The sequence below is a fragment of the Vigna radiata genome, chromosome 8 (genome assembly GCF_000741045.1).
Source record: "Vigna radiata var. radiata cultivar VC1973A chromosome 8, Vradiata_ver6, whole genome shotgun sequence".
In the NCBI taxonomy this organism is placed as follows: Eukaryota; Viridiplantae; Streptophyta; class Magnoliopsida; order Fabales; family Fabaceae; genus Vigna; species Vigna radiata.
The window spans coordinates 22,299,411-22,312,772 of NC_028358.1; the positions used below are offsets into that span (position 1 = coordinate 22,299,411).

Consider the following 13,362-nt stretch of genomic DNA (forward strand, 5'->3'; position numbering starts at 1 on the left):
GTTAAGGGGAGGCTAAGAAAGTCGCATAACAATTAATTAATCAAACTAATATTCAAGGGTAGTAGGTAAGAGATAGCGGATTAGATGAAATTGTGAACCCCCAACAACATCCATTCATCCATTGTTTTCGCTTGTCAATTGAATCAACTTTATTTTGCATGTTAATATTTTTGTTCTCAAATCCAATTTATTAATTTTTATTTTCAAGTCTTAGTATTTTAATTCACGTGAACGAGAAAGCCTTTCGAGTCTCTTGGGAAAACGATACTTGGTCTTACCATTTATATTACTTGTACGATTTGGTACACTTGCCAATTTGTCAACAATCACCAGCCACTGCATCCTCAAAATCATCCTCCTAGTCATCCTCAACTCCGCCTGGTACTCAAGCTGCTCCAAACCTGCTACCCTGTGCCTGCTCTTGAGGCCAAGCCATAGCACTATGGAACTCGTCCATAGTCCACCTGTGCACTGGTGGTTAATCGTATAGCCCCATGATCATCTCGGCAGTAGCAACCTGCCCTCTACGGAGAGAATCCAATCTAGCCTCCATCATGGACATATACATGTCCCTCATCTGAAAAGGCTTTGCATGCTTTGCAGGCTCATCATCCTGTTGGGTTGCTCCTCTCCTAGGACGTCTCCTAGGTGCTGCTCCAGCTGCCTCATCCTCTGCACAGAACTGTTGATAATAGGAAGCGTCTATGGCCTTCCTAGGCTTCTCATATGGTGGAACTGCAGTGTCCAACGGTGTCCTGCTACTTACAATAGTAGCACAGCTCTGAATCTCGTTAGCAATAACCTTGCCGACATTCACATCCATCTACCTCAGCATGCAGTAGATGAAGATGATCGTGTGCATGCTAATGTCGGAAACATGGGAGCACAACTGAATGTTGGCATGAGTGAATGACATCCAGTATTTTTCCAAAGGCGTCAAGTCTGCCCTTTTTATGTTGACAAACACTCTATTAGGGTTGTCTAAAAATGCCTTCCAAGAAGGCACATAACCCTCTAAATATCTGCAATGTCTCTGAACCCCCCTACAAGTGCTGCATACTGGCACTGCTCACCTGGCCACTCAGTGCCTAAAAGGCTGTTGATGGTGTCAGGGTAATATCGGATGGTCTGCCCCCCTAATATAGCTCATGTATCGCCCAACTGACACTCCTCCTCTAGTCAAGGCATTCGTATAGAACTCCTTCACCAATTCAATGCTGGCTGATGCAGGATATGTGGCCAGCCTTTCCCAGTCTCTCCTCATGATCTCTATTCCAAATTCAGGAGCCAAGTTTGGGATAAAAGTGGCCTTCCTCTCCATCAGCAATCTCCTCTCCTGCACAGTCACATAATGCTCCTCATGTTTCCTAGAGAGGAACCTAGGAGAATAGAATATTCTTGGCCTCTCAGGCTCCTTCCTCTTGTTGCTAGGAGTTTTCACCCTTCTTGATGATGATGACATTCCTGCATAAAATAAAGTTCAAAAGACCACAGGAATTCAACATTAGAGGTTAGTAAATCATCAATCAAACTCATGATTAAGAACTGGCTAACACTGAGGGAAGAATAGGGCCCCTCAGCATCCCTATATCAGAAAATCAAACACCCACACAAGACTGCTGCAAACCACTCAACGTCCAAGCAGACCGCTTAGCGGTTTCCCCCTAATCGCGCCACCGCTCAGCATCCAAACATATCGCTCAATAGCGACGATAAGGGTTTTTCAAAAATCCTTTCCAAAGTGTCCTAATCTCCACTATAACCAAATTTCACAGTTCCAGACCAAATTCATGCAATTCAATTGGTTCAAACAGTTTCTATTTCATCAAATCACGCATAGGAATCAAAAGCCCCAATTTATCATGTTCCTACACATGTTCTTCATCAATTTTCAAATTTAGAAACCCTAAGAATGAAATTGTACAACTTACTTGAGTTGAGATCTTGGATGCTTGCAAGATTTTTTCCAATTGATGATGAATTCCTCCCTATGCAAAGCTCTCACAAAAAACCCCCAATGGAATGTTCAAAAAGTGAGATTATTGTGAGTGGGTGATGAGAAAAGTGGATAAATCTCTGGAAAACCTTTGAAAGTGAAAATTGGGTGATAGGGTTCATAGAGAACGCTTGGGCGAGCTTCAAAGAGGAGTTTCAAAAGTGCAAAACCCCCAAAAACGTTGAGCTTTTAAAAGCCCAAGCGAGGTCTGCGCCGCAACCGCTTAGCGGTCAGATGCACCGCTCAGCGGTGGGCGTTAAAAATCCCTTCCTCTTTTTTGCTTGCTTTTTTGTGATTCAACCCTGTAGCACCCGATTTCAACCTTCAATTTTTCAATTTCATGCATTTCCCCTCTCAAATGCAACATTCAAACATATAATGCACTTAGAACAGAGTTAAAAACAAGAAATAATCAACTGGGTTGTTTCCCAGGTAGCGCGTGTTTAACGTCACAAGCCTGACCTAAACCTGTCTAGCACTCATCAGTAAGTGCTTCCCAACACCCTTCGATAGGTGTACTTACCTGTATCCTTCAGTAGATACATCATAAAAATTAGCATCCCTCAGTAGATGCTACCCAAAAATTGTTTAAATATCAAAAAGTTACATGTCCAAAATAAAATAAACCTCAGACTAAAATTGAAAAATTGTTTTACAACACAATTTATTCCTCCAGCAAATCACGTCTTCTCCTTTGTGTTGGTGTCTTTGGTACACCAAATCCTCAGCTTTCTTCTATCCACCTTCTTGGTACGTCTAGAGTATGGTGCTTCAATCTCCACCGCTCCTTTCTCTTTCAACTCTTTTACCACCCACTCCTCCTTCTTGTACTTCACCTTTATACCTGGTCGGAATGGGTCTTCTTTTGCTTCATGATGGATTGTTCATCCTTTTTCACTCTCAAGTACCTGCAAAACATTATAACTATCAAAATTGGTACCTGTGTTTTCTTTAGATGCAACATCTCTTCTGGACTTTTTGTTTTTGGCTCTCTTCTATATTCTCACATTATTCTCTTTATAGCCATCGTACAACAACCCCTGTTCTTGATCTCTTAGTATGATCCTCCTAGTATAGTACATTGGAATCTTTTCATCATTTTCCAGATCCACAACCACAAAATCAATCAAGAACTCCAGTTGCTCAATACAAACAATTGCATCCTCAACCATACCATATGGCTTCTTAGCTAAACCATCCACCACTGTCAGAGAAATTTTAGATGGTTTTAATACTAGCCCTCCAATTTTTTTCAAATAACGCAAGGGCATCATATTAATACTTGATCCAGAATCTAGCATAGCTTCTCCTACATCAACATCATTAACAATATAAGGAAGAGTCAAACACCCTGGATCCTTCATTTTTGGCGGATGCATCCTCTTTTTTGGTTGGATAGAAATTTCTTGTTCTTCTTCTTCACTATCACTACTACTAAGCTCAATAATCTCTTTCTCTTCTTCCTCTTCACTACTCTCAATTTCAATAACTTCCTTTTCAGCTTTCCTTTTAGTCCTGGTTATAACAACTTTGCACTATTCTTTAGGGTTAACATTAGTATTAGCCCTAAAATGGTTCTTTTCTGTGGTCTCCACCCTTTTTGACAATTGACCAATTTGCATCTCCAAAGATCTGTAACTGGCTTGATCAGCTGCATGTTGAGACTCATAAACCTTCAAAAATTTGTCAAATCTGTCATTTAGGTCTCTGACAGTCTCTGTCAAATGATTCACCTGCTGCCACAAGGGTGAGAGTTGTTGTGGTCTGTTATTAAGGAAGCTTCCCGATTGCCCAGATGGGTTACTTTGAGATTGTCCAATACTAGGATTGTTTTTCCAACCTTGGCTGGAATTGCCTTGGTTGAAACCTCCCTGCCTATATTGGAACTGATTCCCCATATAATTAGCCTCCTGCTGCATATTTTCCGGCACAGCACATTGACCATTAATATGGTCACTACCACAGAAATCACAAAGTTGTTGAGCATTGGAGACATTCCTAATCTCCTTTGGAAGTTGAGACAGGATTTTTGTCAAGTTGTCCTATTTTTGCATAAGAAGATGATTCTGAGCTAACATGGCATCATCAGCAGGCAAATGCAAAATTCCCCTCTTCTGTACAGGTGTGCCCCTCTCACTGTATGTCTCCTGTTCATTAGCAGCCATACTCTTGATAAGATCATAGGCTTCATCCTCAGTCTTCTTCTTTATGTCACCTCCAGTTGAGTCGTCAAGCATCATCTTCGACTGAGTGTTTAGACCTCCAAGGTATGCAAGCACTAGAGTTGTCTTGTCAAAACCATGGACTGACATCTTCCTCAATAAGCCTTTAAATCTTTCCCAGGCTTGACCGAGAGTTTCTTCCATGCCTTGTTTAAATGAGGAGATCCCCAACATTCCTTGGGTGACTTTTGATTGTGGGAAATATTTATTCACAAATTTTGATGCCACAATCTCCCACGTAGTAAACGTTCCCTCTAGAAAGGAGTTTAACCATGTCTTAGCACTGGCTCCCAATGAGAAAGGAAACAGGCTAAGCTTTACTCGTTCATCCGATACTCCATTCATCTTGATAGTATTACAAATTTTACTAAATGTTGTCAAATGATCATAAGGGTTCTCATTTGACAAACCGTGAAATTGATTGCACTGTAGCAGATGAATCAATGCAGGGTTCATCACCATATTGGTTGTATTATCTGCTGGCATGGCTATACCAGTGAAGTGGAATGGGCCCGCAACATTAGATGCATCACCAAGAGTGCGTCTGGGAGGAGGTTGCTCATTTTCCATCTCTTCTGAATCTCGTGTATGAGCTTCTGGTGAGGGTTGCAACAATCTTTCAGGAGAAGGAGACAACTCCCTAGATGGGCGTCTAACTCTCTTTCCTCTCCTGTATGATATTCCTTCAAGAAGCGGTTGTTGGCTTTTCTTACTCCTAGTATGTATAGCTTCCTACATACACAAGAAACAAATACCCTATAAGCACTTTTTTGTAAAAAAAAATAAAAATAAAACAATAAAACAAAAACACAATATATACAAACAAGTCAAACTCAATCAATTTACACTGCTAGAAAAGTTAAACCACGAGTCCCCGGCAAGTGTACCAGATCGTTATCAAGTCCCTGACAAGTGTACCAGATCGTTATCAAATAATATAAAACGGGTAAGGCCGAGTATCATTTTCCCAAAGGACTCTTAGGCCTTAACTTTCATGTAAATTGAAACTTGTAGAAAAATGAATATTGTAGGTTGAATGCAAGGAACGAAAATAAACATGCATATGCAAGTGATTCAATTGGCAAGAAAAGATATGGATGAATGGAGTTGTTGGGGTTTACAATTTCATCTTATTCACTCTCTTATATCTACTCTTTTTATTAAATTTGCTTTATTATCTAATTGTCATACAAAATTTCTTAGTCTATCCTAAACCCGATCCCTCGGTGAAAAGAACTTACTACTAGTTACTGGCTTACTATCCCAAGTCTCCCCTAGTAACTAGCAATGCAAGTATCACAGAAGCAAAATACAATTGATCATCCTACCCCTATACCTAGGTGGTATTGCTTAATCAAGAAATTCCCTATCAGTTCATGACTTCCCCATACGTCCCCATATCGACAAAGGCAAACATCTTTATATCGAATGAGTTAAACGATAAAAGCTTTGAGTATAGATAAGAAACCCAACAATTGATAATCAAAGCATATGCAAGCATATAAATAAAATAAGAATTTCAATAAAAGAGAGTTTCAAAAGATTACATTGTTCCCCAACAACAAAGGGTTTAGTTCACCATGGACATGGTGAAACTAGATGAAATACAATGAAAGAATGGAAGAATACACCCTAAATTTGGTAGATTAAAGCCTAAGCATCCAAGGAACCGCCTCCAAGGAGTGTAGAAGTGATCTGGACATCTCTTCTGCCAAAAGAATACTCTGAAGGTTGCACTGGGGCTATTTATAACACAGAAAAGTAACAAAATTTAAGCCCAAGCCCAGCACACAACCGCTCAGCGCCTAATTTGGCCGTTGAACGTTTTTCCTCTAGCCGCACCACCACTCAACGGTCTGTTTCACCACTGAGCGGTTTGCCTCTAATCGCAATACTGCTCAGCTTCACTGCCTAGACGCCAGACAATGGCTGCTCCTTCGAATATGACGCTCGGCGTTGGATTTTGACGCTTAGCGGTGCATAGACTCTTCTTTTCTTCCTTTTTCTTCTTCTTTCTTGAGTTTAAGACCTTCCTATTTTACTTCCATCCTCAATTCCAATCAAAACCCTGCAAAACAAGCATAATATCTCTAAAAACAGCTTTTAACTCTCATGTGACTCAACTTAAGTGTTTTGCTTGATTATAAGCTAATTCTAAGTCATAAAGGGTGTGTTTTGATATCAAATTTAAGCATGAAAATAACAGTTTTTAGACCGTTATCACCAAAAAAAAAAATAAATAAAAAACAATAAAATAAAGTCTAACTAGTTAATAATCAATAAAAGTATAATTTAAACCACGAGTCCCTAGCAACGGCTCCAAAAACTTGTTAAGACATCACGACACTAAACAGTCATGTAATACCTTAACTAATTAAGACTTAAGAACAATTTCATTGGTTTAAAATGCAAATGCAATAAAAGTATATATGAATGCAAATTTGATCAATTAGGGCAAAACACAAGAGTGAATGAATGATGTTGATAATATGAGATGAGTATGTTATTGTGGTTTAGATTTCACTCTCCTTACTTTCATCTATATAAGAATTCATCGTCCTTACTTTCATCCAATTCTGTCTCCAGAGAGTAAAAAAGTGTGTTTCTGCGCTTCTGCCTCCAAAAGATACAAACCCTAACGTGTACAGGTCCTTAAATAGATCAGAAAGCAAAGTCCAAGCCTAACATGCTAGCACTCAGTGCCCCTACTTAGGGCAGGCAGGCGGTGGCGCAAGAGGAGTGACGCTCAAGGCCTTGAAAGGGGCAACCAGGCGTCCTGTGGTACGTTGAAGTTGGTGCTCAGCGTCCTAGGGAGGGCAACCAAGTGCCCATGTGAAACACTTGGCGTTGAGGGCCCTAGAAAAGGGCAACCAGGTGCGGTTGCGTGAGCAACTACGCCTAGGGCCCCAAAAAAGGGCAACCAGACTTCCGGGGACCTTCTGTAGTCTTCTCTTTTAATGCTTTTTATGTCCTTTCTAGGTTCGAACTCCTTGGTACTTTAGTGATAAAATCCTCAAGTATAACCTCAACTCTTTTATTCACAAAAATAAACTAAAAACATAAATTTAAACAAGTTTCTAAATAAAAAAAGATTAATTTAATATTGAATCACATATATAATGAAATTAACCGTTATCAATATTCTACAATGTTATTTTTTTTATTTAATCTCATTTCTATTGGTTTTGATAAAAAAAAGTATTTTCTATATTACTTACATAATTTTATAACAAACTACGTATCATCTAACGACTTATCATTTTATCTCTATTATATTTTTTTATTTATCACTTACTTTTTTAAATATAAATAAACACAACGCGTCCTTTTCTCTTAATTTTATATTATTTATTTTTAAAATACATAGCAAATAAAGAAAATAATTATTCTTTAGGGATAACTCTCACATGGTTACATTTTTGTTAGTATTAATAATTTGGTAGATCATAAAAAGAAAAACCAAAACAAATAAAACTGAAATAATAAGAAAATGTGTATATGATCTCTTTATTAACTGTTATATACGTTAATAATCTTAATTATCTAGTTCATATTAAAATTGAAAATTTCTAATCACTATTATAATAAAGTTAAACTACTTTAAAACTAAAAGATTAGCTACATTAATATCTAATTGATGTAACGGCCATTTTTAGATAACGTTACACAGTTCAAGAACTAAAATAAAAGATTATTGTAACTTTTAATAAATACATATCAAATATACATGATAAGCACAGAAGGAGCAAGCCGAGCCGAGCTGTATAACAGAAGCGAGCGAGCCACTTCAAAATTGAAAAAACGATGTTAGTACTGATTTTAAACACGTAATTGTAGTAACCGCGACAGGTGGCACTGTTGAGAATTGAGATTTTTTCACTAATCACAATTTCATCACGCTCGGAGACGCTCTTCCGCGTGCCACAATAATATAAATTAAATTTCTGCCATCACTAATTTTACTTCATTTTTTCTCTTCCATTCCTTCATCCCCAACCCAACCTTCACCTCCTTCCTCTTCTTCTTTCTTCCACCTGAAAACCCTTTCCTACATCTCCTCCTTAAGCGTCGCTCCCAACTTCATTTTCCATTTTTGCCCCTCCTTCTCGAGAGAAAAAAATGGTTAGTTATTCCTCTTTCTCTGTTTTCTTCTGTTATTTCGAAAGCCTCTGGATAAGAGAGAGAGCTCAGCTCAACTCAACTCAACACCGCTTCTGATCGATTTCAAGTTCTCTTTGGAGAATCTCATCATTTACGCCCATAGTTTTCTTCTGCGTTCTATCTGTCTCTCTGTGATTTTAAATGATTTTCGGCGGCTACTGATTTTTGTGTTTTTATTTTATTTTGAGCTGGATTCGTGGTCGATCTAATCATCAACTTTGAACAGACTAGAATCGAATTTTTAATAATGCGTTTTCTGCTTCGCTAACTGTTTGTTCGCATGTTCGGTGATAGATCTGATTTTATATGGATTTCAGCGTTCAATCTGGAATTGCATTGTGGTGTAGTAATTTTTTCTGCTTGCTTGATCCTCTAGGGATGAATGTAATTATAGCATACGGTTTGGATTATCTTTTGGAGCGTCTTCTGTTAGGTTTTCTGCTCTAAAGTCCTTGGATCCATTTTTCGTTGCTCATTTTCGTGGTTTTTTTTTTTTCATTTTCTTTTTTTATGTTTATGTTTATTTTATTTCTTCTGTGCGTAATCGCTTGGGCTTGCAGCTTCAAATGGATTTATTGAAACTTTGGTGTTTTGTTTAACTCAGTCGTATCCGTCGAAAGAATTTTTGAATAAACTTCTTCCTAGAAGAAATCGAGGTTATCTCGTTTTAGCTTTTCCAAAAGCAGATTTTTAACTTTGAAGCTAAATTTAGGCTAACGAGGATTTTTTTATTCACTTTCCTTGAGTCTTTCTTCTAAAAGTCCTTCTCGAGTAATTTATCCTAGCAGACCTAAGTGTAATTAACCCTATGCAGAGGAATCAGACATTATTGTTGATGTTTCAATCACATTGCATGGGCTTGTGGATCTGCTTGCTTGTACATTGTAGGCATTGCTAGTGTGAAAGGAGGTGTTTTCATAATGTAACTGCCAGTTGCTTGTTAATGTGTGGAATTGTACAGGCGAACGCAGCATCAGGTATGGCTGTCCACGATGACTGCAAGTTAAAGTTTTTGGAGCTCAAGGCGAAGAGGACATATCGGTATATCGTTTATAAGATTGAGGAGAAGCAGAAGCAAGTTGTTGTGGAGAAGCTGGGTGAGCCAGCAAATGGTTATGAAGATTTCACTGCCAGTCTTCCAGCTGATGAGTGTCGATATGCTGTTTATGATTTTGATTTTGTCACGGAAGAGAATTGCCAGAAGAGCAGAATTTTCTTCATTGCATGGTAATGTCAACAACTAAGTTAGCACAAGAAAAACAACCATAAATTTAAAAATTCCAATTAATTATTTTACAAATAGTTAATATTTTTTATCGGTAATAATTTTGTTGCTTTTGTTTGAAGGTCCCCTGATACATCTAGGGTTAGGAGCAAGATGATTTATGCGAGCTCCAAAGATAGATTCAAGAGAGAGCTTGATGGAATTCAGGTTGAGCTGCAGGCAACTGATCCTACTGAGATGGGTCTTGATGTGTTCAAAAGCCGTGTCAATTAAAAGATTCTGTTTATGCATTATATGAGTTGTGATGGGGATCTTCCTTCAGCTGAAGTTCCTCATATGGAAATGTCTATATTTTGTGGGATGGTCAACTTGGCTAATTTGGACTCTATTTTCCAAGTTTTGACAATGAAGTCTATTGCAACTTCAACCAGCTTCTCTTGTTCCAGTGTATCTTGTGGTTTGTGACATACAACCCGTGTTTGGGTTTCATCTTAATCCTATGCCTGCTAGTTAATTTTTGTGACTGCTTTTTGTGTGATTGGACTAAAACTTGGGATCGACTATTGATGTAATATTGACAATTGCCATCTTACTAATGTCTTGCAAGTCAAATTAACTGAACTCAAATTTGTCATAATTGCATTCGCATTACGCAATAGTTAACTGAAATGATGTTTCATAAACACCGTAGGATTTTATAAGTATTTAGGGTGATTAAGCTTCTCAAATTTTGTACCGAAAGTAGTTTTGTTTGTATAATTGCAAAAGTTCACAACCAAAGCCCATATATAATATACCGTAGGGCAAATATGTTTTTAATACATCGTCTATTCACAACTAAAGCCCATATACAATATACCATAGGGCAAAATATGTTTTTAATATGGCGTCTATTAACAAATTTTGTTTTTAATATAACTAATGTCTTCTTTTCATTAATTTCGGTTTTAGTATAATTAATACTTTCTGTGACATGTTACATTAAGGGGTAACTTATCTATGCATTACGTGACGTAGGAGAAATGTCATTAATAAGTTAACATAGGAGAAATGTCACTTGGATGGTGGTTGTAAGTGGTAGGTATAAGTTTTAAGACTTGTAATTTTTAAATCGGAATATGTTAAAAATGCAGATGATATTTTGACACAAGTTTTTTGACATAGCCGCTATTGGTTCATTTTCGTTTTTTTTTCTGAAGTTGGAACATGATTTCACTAGAGTTTGTTCCAAAATTTTGATTTCAAAGTTTTCAACAAACCTAAGTCGAGATCACATTTCTTCCTTCTCAATGCTTTCACTAGTTCTTTCATCTACTCTTTTGCGCTTTTTTACTAAGAAGCTGAGTTACTTTATGTTTTTTTCTTCTTAGACAACTTGTTTTCTGTTTTCTTCTTTCCAAATACGAGTTGTGGGTGAAAAAGATAGAGTTTGAGTGTTGTGATTTTAGGGTGAAAAGCATAGCTTTCTTTGTGTTCTTTTATGTTTTGCTCTTCGGTTTTTGTTTGAGGTTTTTTCAGTGAAGTTAATAAAAGGAAGGTTTATACACCAACTAAAGTTATGTGCTTGCAATCTACCAAAAACATAAAAAAAAAAAGTAACCATAGACCAATTCAAATTGTTCCAATTTCATGACTATTGCTCATGAAAAAAAAAATATAAAACCAACAATGGAACATAAGTTAGGAGCAAAGGCCAAATAAGTGTCTTAAAGCTTTTGTACAACCTTAATAGAACTCAATAAAAGAAAGGTTTATGAACCAACCAAGATTATGTGTTCCCAATTTACCAGAAACATAGAAAAAAAAAGTAACCACATACCAACTCAAACTGTTTCAATTTCGTGGCAGTTGGTCATGGAAAAATAAAAAACCAACACTAGAACATAAGTGAGAAGCAAAAGCCAACTAAGTGGATTGCAGTCTTAAAGTTTTTGTACTGCCTTGCATAACTCAATTTAAGGAAGGTTCATGCACCAACCAAGGTTATATGCTCACAATCTACCAAAAACATAAACAAAATAACCACATACCAACTTAAATTGATCCAATCTCGTGGATGTTGTTCATGAAAAAATAAAAAACCATCACGAAACATAAATGGTGAGCAAAGGCCAAATAAATGGATAACAGCCTTAAAGTTTTTGTATAGCCTTTGCAGAACTCAATAAAGCAACGTTCATGCACCAACCAAGGTTATTTGTTACCAATCTACGAAATATACAAACAAAGTAACCACATATCAACTCAAACTATTCCAATTTCATGGTGATTGCTGGTGGAAAAACAAAAAACCACCACTGAAACATGAATGGGAGCATAGTACAAATAAAATAGATGACTACGTTGTAATTTTTGCATAACTTTTCCTTAACGTGAATCTTTGAAGTTTCTCAAATCAAACAACTCCATCAATTGTTAATCTACCACTTAGGTCATCAATGGTACCATTTATGAGTATCAAGGCTAAGAGCTTAGTCTAACGGACATATATCAATGAAGCCTTTAAATAGAAGAACTTTCAAAAGGAAATCAAGAGGATAACTTGAGAGGATAATTAAGTGAAAAGCTTACAATGACTGTTGTGCAAAGAAGAAAGAGAAAGCATGAGTATCAAGGCTACAAACTCAGTCTAATGGACAAATATTCATGAAGCCTATAAATAAAAGATCTCTCAAGAAGAAAATCAAGAGGATAGCTTAAGAAAAGCAAAGCTTACAACAATATATTCTTCCTAAAAAGAAGAAGAGAAAGAGCTCAAGAAAAATAATACATCTAAGCTGACAAAAAGAGAAGAGAAGAAAAAAAGAGAAAGAGATACTCTCAAGCTTCATTGTCATATTGCTTACTGATGGCAACCTTGTTGAGATTGTTGATAAGGGAAGCACTGGTTTAGCTAACCTTAATCTCACAATACTTTAATAACTCTGTTTTTGATGATGACAACACATTATTAATAACACATGTTTTGTTATGTGTTACATGTTCTGTTACTTATTGGTTGATATCTTATTGAACATGTGTTGTGTTGATTCTAATATATGAATGCATACTAACTAAACTAATTACTGATACATCATTTGTGATTGCATTACATATGTTTTTGAAGAGAAAACCACATGCACTTTTATGAACTTATATTGTGTGCCATAATTGCAAGTTTTAAGTCGGCTTCATTATGAAGGAAGTCGATTAAAACTCGTGACTATGCACAAACTTTCAAAAGTGTTGCTATGTGTGATTTTGCATTGAAAAGTTTTTCAAACTGTGCTGACGAGCCTAAGTCGACTTGATGGCAACCCCTAAAGGGACTTCCCATCCAAAGAAGCATCAACTACACTAAGACTATGAAAGGGAAGTTGATTGAGAACTTAATCTTTTCTTTCTAAAGTCTTAACGTGTTTTTTTTAAAACTAAATAACTTTACTTGCTTTGTAGGTCATAAAAAAAAGAAGGGATTCATGCTTAAAAGCTATCCAACAAAGGTTACAAATGGCAGCCACCGCCCAAGCTTTGCAGTGACCGTCCAAGCAGCAGCAAGCCACTTAGTGTTCACGGCCAGCACATTTATCACGTGCAGCATAGCCAGTGTCGTGGCTCTCACTCTTGCACGTTTTTCATCTGTAACATGTGGCCAACTAGAAGACTTCCTTTGCACGCTTCAGCTCTTTTACATCACTTTTAGAATAGGCACACTTAGTAGCTTGCATTGCACGAATCACAAGCTCTCCTTCATCTATAAAAGAGAGGCTTGATCCTTT

The 13,362-nt window shown here is 37.1% G+C and overlaps 1 protein-coding gene across 2 annotated transcripts; it reads left to right on the top strand.

Moving 5' to 3' along the window:
* Positions 1-8,179: 8,179 nt before the first annotated feature.
* LOC106772479 (actin-depolymerizing factor 2) lies at positions 8,180-10,225 on the top strand. Of its 2 annotated transcripts, XM_014658900.2 has the most exons (3): positions 8,180-8,340; positions 9,341-9,606; positions 9,727-10,225. In XM_014658900.2, exons 1-3 carry the CDS (start codon positions 8,338-8,340, stop codon positions 9,875-9,877), a joined length of 420 nt encoding a protein of 139 aa, XP_014514386.1. In that variant the 5' UTR covers positions 8,180-8,337; the 3' UTR covers positions 9,878-10,225. The 2 variants fall into 2 exon arrangements, with proteins under 2 accessions (XP_014514386.1, XP_022640393.1); XM_022784672.1 differs by lacking the exon at positions 8,180-8,340 and having other exon boundaries at positions 8,360-9,606.
* Positions 10,226-13,362: the final 3,137 nt, after the last annotated feature.

Coding starts and splice junctions, on each gene's coding strand:
- LOC106772479 (XM_022784672.1), top strand. CDS start 9,323: ATGTGTGGAATTGTACAGGCGAACGCAGCATCAGGTATGGCTGTCCAC. Junction 9,607..9,726: donor AGAATTTTCTTCATTGCATG/GTAATGTCAACA, acceptor TTTTGTTTGAAG/GTCCCCTGATACATCTAGGG.